This window comes from Paramormyrops kingsleyae, chromosome 2 (genome assembly GCF_048594095.1).
Source record: "Paramormyrops kingsleyae isolate MSU_618 chromosome 2, PKINGS_0.4, whole genome shotgun sequence".
Taxonomy (NCBI): domain Eukaryota; kingdom Metazoa; phylum Chordata; class Actinopteri; order Osteoglossiformes; family Mormyridae; genus Paramormyrops; species Paramormyrops kingsleyae.
In genome coordinates this window covers 4,453,060-4,471,648 of record NC_132798.1, presented here as the reverse complement: position 1 = coordinate 4,471,648, position 18,589 = coordinate 4,453,060, and the positions used below count along the sequence as shown (strand labels likewise).

At 52.8% G+C, this 18,589-nt stretch overlaps 1 protein-coding gene across 14 annotated transcripts in view; it reads right to left on the bottom strand.

Moving 5' to 3' along the window:
- LOC111857505 (calcium/calmodulin-dependent protein kinase type II subunit beta) overlaps positions 1 to 18,589 on the bottom strand; it is a 39,645-nt gene that overhangs the window by 20,395 nt on the left and 661 nt on the right. For 6 of the 14 annotated variants that reach the window (XM_072703922.1, XM_072703934.1, XM_072703964.1 and 3 more), the window contains exons 2-13: positions 13,083 to 13,177; positions 10,715 to 10,774; positions 10,388 to 10,442; positions 9,715 to 9,780; positions 5,465 to 5,537; positions 3,443 to 3,545; positions 2,927 to 3,010; positions 2,450 to 2,544; positions 2,109 to 2,231; positions 1,927 to 2,010; positions 1,650 to 1,692; positions 807 to 884 (exon numbers count right to left, since the gene is read on the bottom strand). In XM_072703922.1, coding sequence (XP_072560023.1) covers positions 807 to 884; positions 1,650 to 1,692; positions 1,927 to 2,010; positions 2,109 to 2,231; positions 2,450 to 2,544; positions 2,927 to 3,010; positions 3,443 to 3,545; positions 5,465 to 5,537; positions 9,715 to 9,780; positions 10,388 to 10,442; positions 10,715 to 10,774; positions 13,083 to 13,177 — 959 coding nt within the window. Of the gene's footprint in view, positions 1 to 806; positions 885 to 1,649; positions 1,693 to 1,926; positions 2,011 to 2,108; positions 2,232 to 2,449; positions 2,545 to 2,926; positions 3,011 to 3,442; positions 3,546 to 5,464; positions 5,538 to 8,054; positions 8,128 to 9,714; positions 9,781 to 10,387; positions 10,443 to 10,714; positions 10,775 to 13,082; positions 13,178 to 18,589 lie in introns of all 14 variants that reach the window. The other 8 variants (XM_072703944.1, XM_072703973.1, XM_072703980.1 and 5 more) reach the window with 3 other exon arrangements.

Genomic DNA, 18,589 nt, shown 5'->3' with positions numbered 1-18,589 from the left:
CGCGGCAATGCGGGGACGGCTTAGTGAACCATCCAGGCCTCGTTGATGTCACTCGACCCCGCGCGTCATCGGCGCGTTAAAGTGGCTCCCTGGCCGGCAATCCCGTCACCTTCCCGGACGTGAACGTCAGGCCGCTCGGTGATGTCGGATCACGGTGTCACAGCGCAAACTCAGGTGTTACCGCACAGGACGCTGCAGCAGACAGGGCGACTGACCCGATGGAGGGACTCGCCCGACACAAAGCTCTTGACATGCAGCACGCCGGAGCCCCCCCACAACCCCCCCCGCAAGGCACACCGCATGCAGCAGCCCTGGCCGCCACCACGGCCCCAAGCGACAACCAGCAGGACCACAGAGGGGCGCTCCACACCCACGGAGGGAGATGCACAGGAGGACAGAGACCAGCCTCAAGAACAGGCAGCCCAAGCCGGTGCTTGGGGAAGCAAAGGAGGAGAGCCACGGGGCGCCAGAGAGGAGGACAGCGAGAGCGGGGCACGAGGCGGGGGGGGCGGCAGGCGCACGCACACAGGTTATTTTCATCTAAGCGGAGCTGGGCAGACAGCATAACATGGAGGGGGACCAGAGGGCCCGGTCATGCGGGCCCCGGGGCCGTGCTGTGAGGAGAACAGGACAGAGCTGTTAGTCAGAGGAGCCGCAGGTAAGGAGGTGCTGCTCCACAGGGCCATGAGGTCCAGGCTCTCCCCCCGGCCGCAGAGCTACGAGGGAAAGAAGGGGGGTGTGTGCTGCGCTCCATGCCTCATGCTCCATGCGGAGGACAGGCGGGGCGCGAGTGGGGGAGGGGCTACCTTGCTCCACCAGCCCCGCGGTCGTGCCGGCAGCGGCGGCCGCGGTCATGGTGGCGGGGGCCGTGGTCTGGCGGCCCACTGAGTGTCCAAAACGAATGACAGAAAACGTGAAAGAAAAAACAAAAAGAGAGAGAGAGAGAAGAACCAAGCATTAGTCAGGAGGGGGGTGGCGGACCAGGCTGGGGAGGGAGGAAGGTGCCCAAAGTGAGTCTCTCAGCTGCTGCAGAAACAGAAACGGCCGGTTTAAGCGGAATACCCCCCCCATACCCCAAACCCTCAAAGGTAGGGCCATGCCTGACATTGTAGCACAGTACGAGGGCCGGGCTGCCCCCCCCCCACACCGAGAGAGAGGATGGCAGAGACCGTCGTCGCAGGAAGGCAGGGCAAGGCACGCAGACAGCAGCTAATTAAGAAGAGATATGAGAAAGATGACGCGATGGGGGGGGGGGGGGGGAGAGGGCGGGGCTCTCCTGATGTGCCCCGCTACCGCTGCACACCAGCCTATAAGAGATTCCCCCACCGGTGACATCATCACGCGGTCCTGCAGTCTCTCTCTCACAAACACACGCACACACACACGCACACACACACGCACACGCACACACACACGCACACACACACCTCATAAAGGCGTCTATCATCAGCCTGGCTGCTGTGCTTCAAGGAGGAAGGTCATTAAATTCCTGGTGATCGTCTGTCTCAGGGACCAGGAGCCATGCCACAAGGCCCCTCCAACGCAGTGACCGTCCCCGCCTCTGCCAAGTCAGGGGGTCACCCCCCCCCACACCCGACACTGCCCCTTGTAGAGCCACTCCTGCTGTCTCCTACGCCTCTTCAACTTACCAGAGAAGTTTCGCGAGACCAGCATGGTGGTGAGGATGGCTCCCTGTGGACAGAAGAGGGATGGATGTCACCCTTGCAAATGGCGGAGTGATTGTCCAGAGACGGCGCTGCCCCAGCCTGCCCCCTGCTCCAGCCTGCCCCCTGCTCCAGCCTGCCCCCTGCCCCAGCCTGCCCCCTGCCCCAGCCTGCCCCCTGCCAGCAGTCCAGTCGTTGCCCCGGCTGACCTTCAGAGGTCATAGAGTAGCACATAGTGTAGGATCAGAGAGCTCTGACTCACCTTGAGCTTCCTCCTGGCGTTGAACTTCTTAAGGCACTCCACAGTCTCTTGTCTGTGCATCATCGAAGCCACTGTAGAGCGTTGCTGTGACCCAGGGAGAGAGACACATACGTGTGCGTGAGAGGCGTGGGGGGGCGAGGACACGTCCATGTGAGCGAGGGGCCCATCTGCAGGACACTCACGCAGACCCAGGGGTGCTTCAGAGCCTCCTGGGCAGTGATCCTCTTGGCCGGGTTGATGGTCAGCATCTGGTTGATCAGGTTCTTCGCCTCAGGTGTGACCGTGTCCCACTCTGGAGAGGGGAACTGTGGGGAAGGGACGAGAGACGGAGGGGGGGGGGTCAATGTCTCCATGGAGATGCCGAGGCATGTCTATCAGGACAGAGACCGGAATCAGGCGGATGCCTCGTATGACAACTACCGGGAGATGGTTACAGAAATAGGCTGTAACATAAAGGGAAGATGCAGAAGAAGGGGAGAAGATGGAGAAGGAGAGGACGGCCGGCCGCCCAGGTCACACTCACGTCATAAGCTCCCGCTTTGATCTGCTGGTACAGCTTGTGCTGGTCCTCATCCCAGAATGGAGGATACCCCACCAGCAGGATGTACAGGATCACACCTGGGCACACGGACAGATGGGAATGGACACGGTGCGATCATCTGCTACGTCATTACACCTAGGGCCTGTTCCCAGACCCCGGGCTCCAGATGGGACTCGATAAAAGCCTGTCACGTGACCCGCTACTGACGGCAAACGGCCACGGGGGAGATGGTGCGGCGGAGGGGGCGGCCCGTGGGGTAGCCGGTGCTTCGTGCAGTTAGCACGGGGTGTGGTTAATGCTCGGCGCGGCCGGCGCTCTGAGGCCCTGAACTAGCAAGTGGGGGAGAGCGGCAATGTGGCAGGTGTCTGCGTGCGAGTGTGTGAGCGTGGGGCACCCGAGTGTGAGCGTGGGGCACCCGAGTGTGAACGCACGCGAGTACGTTTCCCCGCCACCCCTCACCACATGCCCAGATGTCCACAGGCTTGCCGTAGGCCTCCTTCCTCAGCACCTCAGGGGACAGGTACCCCGGCGTTCCAGCAAAGCCTGCCACAAAGGGGACACATACAGGCATCCCATCATGCACCGGGAGCTGACTGGAGAACCTTGTTAAAGTTACAACACAACTTAAGCATATGTATAAAATTTCCAAAGGAAATGATGACCTGAGCAATAATATGTATTTTCAACAAAAAATACCCTTAAGATACCTAAAACTGTTTTATACTGGCAGTATGAGTCCGAGGGATCAAGTGCATTTCATTTTGGAGAAGTAAATTCCACTCCCACCATGAAGGATCATGAAGATAATTATCATCATCCGAGTGACCCCCAACTGGCAATGACCTGGAGAAAAATTACGTGCTGGAAATGACACCAGCTTGGAGATCCACCCCGGGGAAGCCAGTTGCTCCCCCACTGGTTGGCAGGCCTCTATAGCGAGGGGAAGGGAGGGGAGGGGGTCGGCCTGCCACCTACCAAACCAGGCCTGCTGGTCCCCCTGCACCTCGATGGCCAGTCCGAAGTCGGCCAGCTTCACGGCAGCATTCTTGCACTTGCTTGCCAGAAGCAGGTTTTCCGGCTGAGGAAGAGAAGTGGGGGGGCATGAGATGTCAGACACCCCACAGCCAAGCCAGGCACGTGAAGGCACACGCTGCCACCCACACACCCACACACACACACACACACACCCACACGCACCGCCCTCCCAGTACACCGGCCACATGGAAGGCTTGCCCTGTAGTCCAATATTGAGGCTCCGCACAGGATCTTCGCCGAGCCAGACAACACCAGCCGTCGCCGTTCTGTAAAGCCTGGGGCTCCTCTCTCTCACATCATGCTCTGCTGTCACACCTGCCACCAGCTGACCAGCACTGCCCACGGAGCGGAGCACATAGATCTGACAGAACGTGTGCTGGTCTCCATCCCTGTGGAGCTGGTATGGCTGCCACCTGCTGGGCGAATGACCTACGAGCAGACGGCTGGTGCGAACCGGCAGGAAATGGGCTTACAGAGATGATTCAGCGCCTCATGGCATTTCCACAGGCTGCAGATCGACGCTGCTGGACTTGCGCTGTGAAATCGTGCCGGGAAGATGCTTCGTGCTTTTCCCACGGAGATGGCAGAACAGAGGTTAGCGGAGCCCATCTTGTTCCACCCTGCCTGCCGGGCCCGATGAATCACGCCGGCCTTGCGGCCCGTGAGCACCCCAAACCTCCACCCCAGCTCCACCCCCTTTCAGCGTACCTGTGGGGGGAGGAGGTGTCCATAGATGCGACGCTCGCAGTCTGTTTCCTGAACCTCCTTGAAGTTTAACCAGCTAAAATCACACCCTCTGCCACAGCTGTGGTGGGGTCGATGTGGACCACCTTGCAGAAGCTCGCATGAGATTCCTCTGGGACATTCAGCGCTCTGCTTGCTTGGGCAGGACAGCCCATCAATGTGAGTTTGCTTTAAAACATTTGAAATACCTGGTTCATAACTATTCTGATACCAGCTCCTCCACAGGACCAGATCCACTCTCTCTGGGGCAGGAAAACGCCAGCGGTGTGACGGTGACCGACCTCTCGTGTCGCCCAGTGACACGGCCACCCTGCAGGCTGATTAAATTCTTCAGACCTCGAATGCCACTTCTTAGTTTTGGCCGTCGTGGAATAATGGCCATAAAAAGAGGCTTGGCCTGATATTCAAACAGAAGACATCTGTTAATTGCAAAGTGTACCTCTGAGCTAGAACCCCCCCGACAGGCCTCTCCGTATTTTAAGGGGTGGCGGCAGTCTGCTGCTCACTCAGCAGGAAGGGAAACAGGAGGTGAAGCCCGGAGTGACGACGTGGCATCGGGCCTGAACAGCAGAAACCAGCAGCACATCAAGCCTCCAGCCGCCTCTCTAGCACCCTTCTCTGGGTGGCCTTTTGCAGAGTGATTGTGGGTCACGCAACACCTCAAGGACGACATTCTTCATCTATAATCTTGCAGTCATTTCAGAAGCGTCCCCAAGACGTCCATGATTACTCCAGAGGTGAGGCATGTCCTTCGTGGAGGGGCAAAGTGCTGGGTGACTGAGCACAGAATGGAGCACCCTGAAACACCGCACACTCCATGCAGACCAGGGGTCTGAGGTCCTGCCGTGAGGACCAGGCTTTTGGAGACACTGGTCAGCCACACTGCTCAAATTACGTACACTTACACACACATATTCACACAGAGATTTGCTGTCCTCCATCACAGCATCACGCTTCAAATTACGTCTTTACACAAGAGGGTCCGACCAGACCGCAAGGCTGAGACCAAACGGTGGAGCACTGACGCATGCAGAACAAAGACATGTATTCACACGGTGCATGCATGACACAAGGCAGCACAGCAGGCCACAAGCTCGTCGCATTACTGCGGCCACGGCTCACTTTACCAAACATTAATATGACGATTACACGCACACGCACACACGCACACACACGCACAGTTCCAAGGACAGTGATATCACCAGGCCTGCCACTCACCTTCAGGTCTCGGTGCACCACGCCCATTTGATGGCAGTGAAGCACCGCCTCCAGGATCTGCTGGATGCAATGACTGCATGCAAACACCAGGGGGCGTGTTAGTCAGAGCAGCGCTACAGTCTCGTGCACAGGCCAGAGAGGGGTGAGAGGGGCGGCTGAACACATACTCCTGCATCTCCCCAGGTAAGTCCATTCAGACAGACAGACACACGCACCCACAAGTCACAAATACCAGCGACAGAGATCTGTGTGCCAGCACCTCAAAACTGTAGCTCCCTATAGCACCTTAACAAGGGAATGATTACTTTTGCATGACTGTAGTGAGCTGCCAAAAGGGCGGCGCTAGAGAGACCTTCCTTATGTATCCTGTTGCACAACTGCAATTGCAGAAATGCACCCGGGGGAAACACAAGCAAGACAGGGACTTCACAAGGGCTTCAGCGTCACACTGAACAGTGAAAGAGTGAGGCGAGCGTAGTGAGTCTGTAAAAACAGCACGCTCCTGTTCGGGACTCTCCTCATACCACCAGGGTGGTTACAGCCAATCAGATTGAAGTAGATAGTGGAAGGAGTGTGCAAGCGTGTTGTGGAGGGAGATGTGCAGGCAGAGAGCATCCGCTCCTTCCACTACGGGGTACAAAAGGGCTCCGAACCCAACCCGCCTACGACAAACCTCATCGATATCATGCCAGTGGACTCCCGAGCGGCCGGCTCTGGGCCGGCGCGCCTACGCTGACCCATCCCCCAGCTGAGCGCTGTACCGTGAAACGGGGCCAGTTTGTGCCCATCAAAGGAGGGGCTTAGCATGGGGAAGGCGGGGGCAACAGGAGTGTCACGTCCAATCAGCATCATTTCATGGATCAGTACTGCTTCTAATGGGGAAACATCACAGCAGTGCCACGATTGTGATGTTCAATCGGTCAGAGCCACGCAGACGACAATGTATTTGGCGGGGAGGGGGGCAGGGAGGGGGGCAGGGGAGGGGGGCAGGGGCTGTTGGGCAAGCATGTTATGAAGCGAGGAAACATAGGCTTGCCCTTGTTGGCGTGGCGACAGGTATAAGTGAAGGATGTATAGCTGGCCCAGCAGGTGTCCAGGCACCTAGAGGGAGGGGCCAGTGAGGGTGTCGAGTCACCGGCATAAAACAGCGTAACCCGAAACGACTGAGCTGCACGAGTGAGGGAGTGACAGCTAACGATGATGACATCAGGAATACAGACACAGCTGCATGTGCAGCACAGCAAAGCTCTCAGCCAGGATCAAACTCCTGCCACGCGGAGGATGTAATGACTACCGGCAGCCCATAATATTTACCCGCGTGAATCACAGACATTTCCCTCAGAGAGACGGAGATGGAGACGAACGGTGGGGGTCTGCTTTATACACACACAGCATGTTTGTGCTCTGTGAGAAACTGACAGAAGTACATCACAAGCCAGGACTCTGCAGGGCAGGGGCAGCCAGACTGGGCCGGGATGGGCTGGGCGGAGCCAGAATAGACTGGGTGGGGCTGGGATGGGCTGGGTGGGGTCGGGATGGGTGGAGCTGAAAAGGGCTGGGCTAGATTGGGCCGGAGGGGACTGAGATGGGCTGGGAAAGACTGGGCTGGGCGTGGCCAGGATGAGATGGGCCAGACTGGGTTGGGTGGAGCAAAGAAGCGATTGGCCAAAATGGATTGGGTGGAGCCGAGATGGGCTGTGCCAGACTGCGCTGGGCTGGGATGGGCTGGGTGGAGCCAGGATAGGCTGGGTGGGGTTGGGATGGGTGGAGCTGAAAAGGGCTGGGCTAGATTGGGCTGGGCTAGGCCACACTGGGACTGAGATGGGCTGGGAAAGACTGGACTGGGCAGGGCTGGGCCAGGTTGTGCCGGACTGGGCTGGGCGGAGCCGGGATGGACTGAGAGTAGTTATGTCTTTATTTAGCCAGGGCCATTAGCACACAGGTGTGACGGTGGCCCTGTGACCATGTGGTTAAACCTGTGAAGAATAACATCTCTGCACGTGATGCCTGCGTGGCGAATCTGTGGGGAGGGGCCGCTACTAAACCCCGCGTGTGGCAGAACTCGTGATGCAGGCGGGCGGCGTACCACCTCCTCATGCCAACACCCCCCCCCCCCCCCCCGATAGCGCAGCTCAACAGAGGCCTCCCAGGGGCTGCAGTCAGTCATCCTCATATCCCCAATGTACATAAACATTCAGCTACACATATGCCAAGTGCCGGCGATAATTAATCGTCTCCCAGGGGGCCGAGGGTGAAAAAGGAGGAGATTCTTACAGCCTCTTAAAGGGAAACACTGCACAAGGTGTATTTAAATATAAAAGCCAAAGGCAGAGCAAACAATAAGAGCTGTTATCTGCTACCAGGGTAACAGGCGAGCAGGGGGGGGGCAGAGGTCAGTAATACATTATGGGGGGGGCGGTCAGTCCAGCAGGGGCTGCTCGAGGTGCCACAGACAGACGACAGACAGATGCAGAGACAGGCACTGACAGGCAGACGGACAGGCTGGGACGAGCACGAACGGACAGGGCGGACACAGGCGGAAGTGGGGGGGGGGCACCAGGCTGAGAGCATCCACACTACACATACTGACCTTTAGGTCTCTGTGAACTATGTCATGTTGGTGAATGTAACTGACACTGTCTAGAATCTGATGGATACAGTGACTGTGAAGACAAAACGGAGAGTTTGGGGTGGTGAGAGGGTAGCAAGGGGGGGGGGCAAGTAACGGCGGAGGGCAGCGGGAAGCCGTGGGAGGCAAATGATGGGTCAAGAAGTAGACAGGGAGGCGGGAGTTGGGAGGGATGGGAGAGGAACAAAAGTGGGCATTAAAGCGGTGGGGCATTAAAGTGGGAAATTATGGGAAAGGTGGGGGGGTGAGAGATGGGAAGAGTGAACAGTATGAGAAGACAAAGGCGTTTAAACATAATGAGACCCTGACATCAACCCACCCACGACGGGACAGAACAGTCAGCCGCAATTCCTCAGGCAGGGTGGGAAGGGGACAGAAAGAGGGAGAGAGAGAGAGAAAGGGAGGCGGGGGGGGAGTGAACGGAGTGAGGCAGGAGGTCGAGGGGGGGAGGTGTTGTTGGCGATCAGCTTCCCCCGTAAACTGCAGAGCCCGTCATTCCAAACCGTTGCATTGTATCTCAGCCGCCCAGGGCCTCGCTACAGGCAATGGCTGGGCAGCCTGGGGGCTCAAGGCAGTCAGCAGTCAGCCCCACCCTGCCCAGGACCCACAGACCCGGGGATCGGCCCAGAGCTTCAGAAGCCGCGAAGCCAGGAAGCCCATGACTAAGTGCCGCAGGTATCTGTATGCCCCCTCCCCCAGCTGTTGTGGAGGTGCAAAGCAGGCTTGTGTGGGGGGGCTGGCCACAGGATCTGCTTACTTAGCTCCTGCTCCAGCTTGTTTCGGGGCAGGGCGCGCATGCTGGGGGTGGCAGTGACCCCCAGCACCCCCCCACGCCCGGCATAGAACAGGCTGTCCTACTGATCATCTAGGCTAATTAGAGCCTCACTTTAGCTTGGGGTCTCCCTGGGTCCGCCGGGTCCGCCGGGTCGGCCTGTCCTGAATGTGGTGTGCCTGGGAAGGGGTCCAAGACCCGTGCGGTTCAGGTGTGTGTGTGTGTGTGTGTGTGAGGGGTTTACAGAGCAGAAGAAATAAATAACAAACAGCCAGGAAAGTTGTCAAAGAAAATGATACAGTGACAGAGAGAACAGTGATAAAGGAAGGAGGGAGAGGAAAGGAGGAGGGAAGAAGAGGGTAGGGAGGAGGGGAGAAGAGAGGAGAGGTGAGAAAGGGGGAGGATGAGAGGAAAGAAGGAGAGGAGGGGAGAGGAAAGGAGGAGGAAGAGGAGAGGAGGGAGGAGATGAGAAGAGAGGAGGGGGAGGATAAGGGGGGAGAGGAGAGGAAAGGAGGGAAGGGGAGAGGAGGGAGGAGAAGAGAAGAGAGGAGGGGGAGGATAAGGGGGGAGAGGAGAGGAAAGGAGGGAAGGGGAGAGAGCCGGCAGCATGTGGCTGGAGGAAGGTGTGAGAGCGCAGCATCATCACACATCTGATCTGGATTTACAGACAACGGGCTGGCAAAGAAAGCAGCACATGGGCTGTCAGTGATGCTCTCTGGGTTTGTTCTTCTTCGGGTCGTTACTGACAACATTGGCTAGACAAGAAGTGAGGGCAGGGGCTGACAAGGAAAAAAGAGGGGGGGGGGAGAAGGAGGGAGGGAGAGTGCAGGGGGGGGGTGGATCTCGTACCTGGCATCCGCCTCGCTGTAGTACTCTCTGGCCACAATGTCCTCAAACAGCTCCCCTCCTGTCACCCTGCAGACACATCACAGAGCTGGCCAGTGAGAGATCCTCCTGCACCGCAGTGTCCAGCCAGATGGTGGCGTAGTGCTTAAGGAGGCAGACTCAAACTCTGAAGTGGCTGGTCCGTTTGTCAGGAAAGGCTCTGCTGTTACACCCATGTGCAAAGGTACCGCAGAACTGATCAAGAAAAACACCCAGCTGAGGCAACTGAGGTTCAACGTCGAAAACAAGTCAGCAAACAGGCTGAGTGTGTATTACAAACCAGCTGGGGTCGGCGATGTGTGTGTCACTCTTCCCCTGTGCGTGTGTGTGTGTGCGTGTGCGTGTGCGTGTGTACACCCACACGGGATAAAGCCCAGCCAACCAAAGAGAAAGGGGAAAGCCCCATTGCAGGATTCCCGTTCAGTGGATGGTCTTGTTGCCATGGAAGCGAACATACCCATAAAGCGCAGGGGATATAAAAAGAGAAGGTAGATGAAAAAGATAAAGGGGTTGAGGAGCAAGGAAGTGCAGCGGTATAAAGGAAAAGGAGAAGAGGAGGAGGGCCAGCAGAGGCAAAGGAGAGGGGAGGTGAGCGTTATGCCGCCTGGGACTGCAACGCACACTGTGCACGACTTACAGGTCAAAGATGAGGTAGTGGAAGCCTTCTTCTGATATGCTGTCATGGAGACGAACTGGAGGAGGGAAAGGGAGATGGTGTCACTCATGGGTACGCTGTGAGAGGCAGAGTGTCCGGCCTGGGGGACTGCGGCGAGCACAGGCTCTTTGGGCCTAACGGTGCAGCCAGAAGGTACCCAGAGTGCCCATCGATGGGCTGGAGCCCTGAGCTGAACCCAAGCACATGCAGGGCCACTGTTACCTCCCTCCCCGATCTCAGCTGATCTGGCAACCCCACTTCTATTAGCTGTATTCCCCTGCTGGAGCTGAGCGCCCAACTGACACTCACCGATGTTGGGATGCTTCAGCAGCCGGCAAATACGAGCCTCACGCTCTAGCTTCTGGTGATCTGTGGAAAAAGGGAGGCGAGGGGGCAAGGAGGGAGACGGACAGAAAGGGGTGGGTGCTCATTAGGTGGGAGTGTGGGGTGATGTGACCGCTGGGCCACACACCATCGGGCAGAATTCACGTCACACCCTAAAAACACAGAAGGCTCCTTTCGGACACCATCGCTATCAGGAGCACGATGCCGTCCTATGAGCCTCAGAGGTGCAGCCTGCCTGGTCATACACACCTGTGATGTTTCACGCTGCAAGCTGCTCACGGCAGTAATATAATTAGGGACTAAAGCGGGCAGATCAGCAGAGACACAGGTGGAGCCTCTGGGGCTCAACTTTCTTTGCCCGAATGTACAGATAAACAAAGATATTTGTGCACACATGCTAAACCTAACAGACAGGCAGGCCGAAGCGCTGAGGTACAGGGCGCACTGGGGTCGGCTCCGACATGCCAGCTCCTTCACAGGGACCGGCAGCACTGGGCTGGGATTGAACACCCACACCTGCAGCTGGTAAGCTGTGCTTCACTCTGACACACACATACCGATCAAAACATGGTCACATGATCAGAGAAACTGATAGCACAATGCTTCCAGTACGACAGCTTCCTCTGTCCAAAAAATACATTTAGGGGAGCATGACAGGCTTATGGCCGTCCCGACGCATTGTGGAATAATGTACTGTAAAATGCCCTTACATGTGGTTACAGAAAAGTAATAACAGGTTTAATGCATAATTAATGGTGTGCATTTGCTTATATTAGCAAAACAATAAAAAGGACCTTACAGGCAACAAAATAAACTGATGATGCAACTGTATATTATTATGGGTATCAGGGATCACAATCATGACTTCAGCATGAACTGCTTACAGCAGTGTTTCCCAATCCAGTCCTCTGGGACCCACAGACAGTCAACATTACCGGGAGCTGAGAGGGAGCCAAAATATGGACTATCTGGCAGGGAGCTGGGAGGGAGCAAAATCACTGATGAATCCCTGAAGACTGATGAAAAACTGCCTTAGAGTATAACGGTTCGGCGTTAGGGTTGCACAACGTTTATATTTATGTTTATATATGATACAGTTTGTATAAATGGCCCCAAATTTCCAGTTAATTCCTATTAATTCCCATATATTCCCGTTAATTCCCATGGAAAGTTTCCAATGTGGAATATTTCCAAAGTTCCCCAGCTTAACTTCCCATGGAATGGAAAGTTTCTGGAAAGTTTCCAGAAATTTTCCGCCCCTTTGCAACCCAGCTATGAGGTCGGCATATATAGTTATGATGTCAGCACACAAAAGTATCATGGTTCACTGTTATGACATTGCTTTGCATATTATGGCTCCTACTCCTTGCACAACTGCAGTTTTGTTACGAGCCACTGTTGCCTGAAGGGAATGATTAATAATTTACATAAAAAAGATCACACAGACTTTGAATGACACACAGGAAAGGACCCTGATAGTTGACGCCCAGGGGCACATGCTGCGGTCGAGCTTCAAGGTTGGGATGTTACGTGCATCTGACAATGAGGCCCAAAGATGTCAACCTGACGAGGACCAGGACTGAAGCAGCCTCATTGCTGTCTGGGCTACCAGTGTGGCTGTGAAAGACCTAGGGTGCCCTGTGCACCAACCGCCACATTTCTGCATGCGGAGACAAATGCAGGCCCAAGAGCGTGTCGCCGTCCCCAGGGCACCACGTTTAACGCCTTGCCCTGCACCTAAAGCTCCCCCATTTCTCTACCCTCACATCTCAGGCAGCTCCTGAGCTCATAAACAGCTGAGCGCCAAACTGAGCATGGGCAGCTGGGCCTCGATAATTATCACCGACAGCCCCCATCGGTTAGGGAAGCAGATCAGCACTGGAGCAAACACTTCTGCCCAAGTCCCAGCTTGTGTAAGGAGCCCCTGCTCAATTCGGCAAACAAATAGTTTTAGTAAACAAGTGTGACACATACTTCATCTCGACAGCCATCTTAAGAGACGAGCGCACGAACCAGAGGCCTCGCCCACATCACTCTGCAAGCCCTGGACCTCCGAGTCTTTCCGCTAATCTGGGATGGCTAATTCAGAGAAGCCGCTAATCTCGTTAAACCAGTCTTGGGTGGTGCGATAACCACTTAAAGGCTCCTTATTACAGTAGAATGGCAGCCCGCAAGCTCACAGCTAATCTTCATCCCGTCGACATTTCTCAAGATCACACAAGCCACTTCCCGCAGAATCACAGACATGCGACCAGAAAAAAAAAAACAAAAAACGATTGCATAATGAGACGTCCTCCTGTCGTTTCGGCGGGCACTTGCCTGCCGTGCTTACCTCTTGCGGAGAGCTTTTTCGTGTTGATTATTTTGGCAGCGTATTCTTGGCCCACGCACAGCTTGACACATCGGCGCACGACTGAAAACGCCCCCCTGGGAGAAGCGGGAAGAAGGGAGGGCACAGTTAGCAGGGGAGTCCAGCAAAATCTATCTAGCTCTTTCCAAGCCGAAAACAGAAAGAGGGGTTACGCTTACCCAAAAAGGAGCACAGTGTGTTTTGCAGATACTGCTGACACAACAAAAATACTGTAGAGGTAAAAAGAGCCCCATCTTACAGGGACACGGGGCCTGCTCTTGGGTTTCCGTGTTGTTTGGGTCACTGCCCTCTTGTTCTCCTGATTCTAGCGTGTTCTCTGGCAGAAGGTGACCCCCAGCAAGTGTATACGGAGAGTCCAATCCTACAGACAGCCCAGCAGTAATTCCCAGCTCAATTCAAATAGCACGCGGACCACAGCACACCAGACAATGGCGAGGCCCACGTCATATTCCAAGTGCGAGCCACAGCAGCCCAGAACCAAGGAACAAGAAGTATGCTCCAAGCAGTTTTGTTTAGGTTGAAGTATTATGTCATGACATTTTTCTGCTAAACCTGCGCATTGGCAGAACCCCACGGGACAATGGCAAAAAGACTTCGGTGTCCTTCCAAAGCACGTTAACCTTGGCCTACATTTGTGAAGCGTAAAACTTGGCTTTGTCTGTCTAACTGGCTCCCTTGTGACACTTTTTGCTTAATCAGCTAATACGGGGCTAATCAGCTAAGCTACAAGCCTGTAAATGTACAAATGCAAACATATACACAGGCATGACCTCTCACACACACATACGGACACGGACTTCCTAATTCACTCACCCTTTTTATTTTATTACTCGTCGCTAAGTGTTTTTTAAATTCTAAATCATTAAAGTGCTATATAGCAATATTATTCTAAAAAATTTAATTAGAATGTATGGAGAAAGTACATTCATCTCCTTGTTTGCCAGATAAGTCTTTTTTCTGTTTATAGTCTTAAGGACTGAAGGTTGCCAGTTTCCTGACAGAAATCCCCATGAGTGTGGAGAGGACATCAGGCTGCAAACCATGTGAACACCATGAAATTAAACATCTTCGGAGTTGTCGCGGACATTTTCAGCAGTGCGAAGCCCGACATGTCAACCGAGTCAGAGACGAGTGACCCGAAATGAAAGACCGTACACGCATCGTACTATAAATATCGCTGACATTTTTATCTCTAAGCACCCCACTGAAATGTCAATTGCAGACAATGTTAGGTCATCGAAAAGGTCTTCACTGGCTCCCTGTGATGAAGCTGAGGAGCTTCAGGTTAGCACGTGTGAGCGATACCTCCTGATGGCGAGGGTGGCCCTCCGGAGCCCAAACTGGAAGGCACACCTCCGGAAGATTTCTGATAACAAGGCAGACCCCCAGTGGTTAGGGAAGCACACTCCTAATTCAGAGATTGCAGGTTCAAATCCCCGACAAACAAAGCACCATTGAGGTACCCTGAGCAAGGTACCGCCCCCAAGCACTGCTCCCCGGGCGCTGAATTAGCTGCCCAATGCTATGTCACATATGGGTTAAATGCAGAGGACACATTTCGTCGTTGTGTGCTGCAGTGTGTCAACAATGACAATTAATCACTAAGACTCTTTTAAAAATATCTACAGAGCATGTGCTGGCCCACAACTGGAGAGTGCAAACAGGGCCTGTGTAGAAGTGGAGAGTGTGCAGCTGCACTATGTAAGAACGGCGTCCATGTGTCCAGTGACGAGAACTCCATCTTAACTTTAGACCAAGGTCCCGCAAAGGCCTGCTCGTTTTCCTTTAGCAGCACCCACTGCGAGACACACATGCAGCACCCACGTACCGCTGAGGTGTTAAGCTACTCCAATGACATCATGGTTCTATCAGGTGCAGAACGTACCATCTATTAAAGACAGGGGAGCCGTGGCTTGGTTCACTTACAGGAACCGGCGTGATTCATTAAGGGAGTCAGTAATGCCAGTTAGGCAACACAGGCGGCTGCCTAAAACACCATCTTCTGAAGAGGCACCGACTTACATTACCGTTTAAAAGTTCGGGGCCACTTTAGAAATTTCCTTGCTTTTGAGAAAAAGCACGGTTTTTTTTGGCCATTAAAATAACATCAGATCGATCAGAAATACCGTATAGACGTTGTGAATGTTGGAAATGACTATCATAGCTGAAACGGACATAGGTATACAGAGGCCTATGATCAGCAACAATTAGTCCTGTGTGCCAGTGGAATGTTGTGTTTGGTAATGCAAGTTTATCATTTTAAAAGGTTAATTGATCATTAATTGATCACCCTTTTGCAATTATTTTAGCACAGATGAAATGCTGATTAAAAAAAGCAATAAAACTGGCCTTCTTTGGACTAGTTGAATTTCTGGATCATCAGCAATTGGGAGTTCAATAAACAAAAAATGGTCAGAAGGGAAGAACTTTCTTCTGAAACTCGTCGGTCTATTCTTGTTCAGAAATGAAGGCTATTCCATGCCTGGAACTGCCAGGACATTGAAGATCTTGTACAATGCTGTGTAGTACTGCCTTCACAGAGCAGTGCAAACTGGCTCTAACCATAATAGAAAGAGTTGAGGGAGAACCCTGAGTGAGAGTATAAATATATTAGAGTGTGCAGTTTGAGAAACAGACACCTCATAGGTAGAGGTAGAGATTTCTGGTCTGGTCCAGACCAAGATTTTGTTTCAACCAACCAGTTGTGACTCTTTATACTCAACTGGTTGGTTGAAATAAAATCTTGGTCTGGATTTGTACCCTCTGGACCTGAAATCTCCACCTCTGCTCATAGGTTGTCAATTGGCAACTGTTAAATAGTACCCACAAAAGACCAGTCTCAACACCAACAGTGAAGAGGCAACTCCAGGATGCTGACCTTTTAGGCAGAATTGCAAAAAGATTGGAAAAAATTGCTATGAAGAGACAAATCTGTTTGAGGTGTTGGAATCACAAAGAAGAATGTCCAGATCAAATGAAAAGATGCTGGAGGACTGCTTGACGACATCTATCAAGCCTGGTGGAGGCAATGTGATGGTCTGGGGCTGCTTTGGTGATGGTAAAGTGGGAAATTGTACAGGGTAAAAGGGATTTTGAAGAAGGAAGGCTGTCACTCCATTCTGCAACGTCATGCCACACCCTGAGGACAGCGCTTAATTGGAGCCAATTTCATCCTACAACAGGACAATGGCCCAAACCAAACACAGTTCCAAACTATGCAAGAACTATTTAGGGAAGAAGCAGTCAGCTAATATTCTGTATAAAACGGAGTGTCCAGCACAGTCACTGGATCTCAACTCTATTAAGCTGTTAAGGGAGCAGCTTTACCGAATGGTATGTAAGCAGTGCCCATTAAGTCAATCCAACTTGTGGGAGATACTCCAGGAAGCACAGGGTGAAATCTCTTCAGATTGCCTCAACAAACTGACATTTAGAATGCTCAAGGCCTACAAGGCTGCAATTACTGCAAAAGAAGGAATCTTTGATGAAAGCAAAGAACACAATTATTATTTTAATTTAAAAAAAAAAAAGATTATTTCCTATTTAGTTATATTTCCTATTCAATCTCATTTTCATGTATGTTTTCATGGAAAACAAGGACATTTCTAAATGACCTGAATCTTTTTAGTAGTAGTGTACCAAACTACCACCGCCTGCCTACCCCCAAGGAGCATATAGAGTACCATGTACACTAATTCCAAGAATACCTTAATGTAGCCATTTTTTGTGATGCAACAGAGAGAAGGGAATCGCATCAGCCGTGGCGCCCCCCAAACCCCAGGCCCCCCACCAAGACGGGAGCGTCCCCAGCTCCATCACCAATAGAACAAGGCCCCTGAGCTCCAGGCAAAGCCACGTCGCTGGCCTTACAGTGACTGCACATCAACTCACATCCCATCTGTAAGGCTGGCCCTTATACGCTTGCATCCCACTCGTCACCAGAAGCTGAGATCTTAGGCTCTCTACACTACAGAAATAACTGAAACAAGTTTTTTTCCCAACAAGGGAACTGGTAATTGTACAAATCAAGCAGCAAACTGTGCAGTGGAACACACCGTGAGTGCGCGTGTGCACACAAGTGCACACACACACACTGCACTAGGTCCTCCAAACAACTAAGCAATAATAGCAACATTCAGCTACTACAGGCACTGAGGAGGCATTAACGTATTACTCACCAGCAAACACTGAAAATGGTCTCTGTGTTCATATCAATCACTTCTATTCCACTCATTAGATAATTAAGTGGATGATTTAATAAAGTGAATGACAAGCACCAGGAACCCTGAAGTAACTACTGTCTTCATTTTTTGTAATGAAAGAGGTCTGAGATCCAAGTGCAGAGCAAATGGTTTTAATGAATCGCACCAAGGAAAGACAAGCAAGCACTGGAGAGAGTCTCAAAACAGAGGCTTGATTCACAAACCAATCCAGAGGATTGCAAATACCAAGGCCAAATCGCAATCAACAAATAAGGTTATTTATTTAAAAGAAGTGTAGAAACCAGGGACAAGCAACCAGAAACCCAGCAAGCCAACAGCTGAGTAGGTAGCATGCTCAGTAACATATAAAGGGCCTTTAGACAGGTTTCTTAGATTTCCCTTACGTTAATCAAGCAATGAAAACCATGTGTGCCTGCAGTACTGGTGAGGTTGGCCATGGTCTGGTTGGGTGTGGCTGCAGGCCTTACATTTTCATCACAGCGTTTACCTACTTTGTTGCTTTTCTCTCCTGGATGACAAACAGTTTTGGCTTCAATAATTAAAGTGAAGGGTCATCTAATGTCTGTTTTTTCCTCTGTAAGTGAAACCAATTTACAGTAATTTAACTGATGCTTATCCAGAGCCACAGTACATTGAAAATGTGCTGCATCATTATCAGAAGCATTTTTGTTACTGGTGATATATTTCTGTAAATGTCCATGTATGCATCCATTAATGCACCCAGCCTGGAGTACGGAATGCGTCGCAGGAAACACGGGTCACGTGTCAGGAGACAACCCCCGAAATTAACAGCATTTAAATAAAATGTAAATGTGTCAAGTGGATTGTGCAATGATATGGATGTTGTCAGGAATATGAAGGTCTGCGGCGCTTCTGCGTGCAAGTGCACGCAAACGGGAGGGAGCGCAGCATTATCCCAGGATACCTCCGCAAGTAGCGTTAACGTTTCAATCTGCCTGAAGACGGAGAAGCGGGCTCACACCGCATAGCGTACAGCGATCGGTGAGCCCACCCCCGCCAAACGGCCCGGAGTGGGCGGGCAGGCGGATCGCTGTAGCGGCCCCCCCCCGCCCTCGCTCGCGCCGCCAGCCCCGCAATCATAGCGCGCGGCGTCAGCGCGGTGTTTCATAACGGGCACGTGAAGAAGGCCAAATATTTAGTAAAAATACTGAATCGGTAAGAAATCATTACATGCCGAGGAGATAAACAACCAAGCGACGCTGTTTAACACTGACTGTTGGTTGA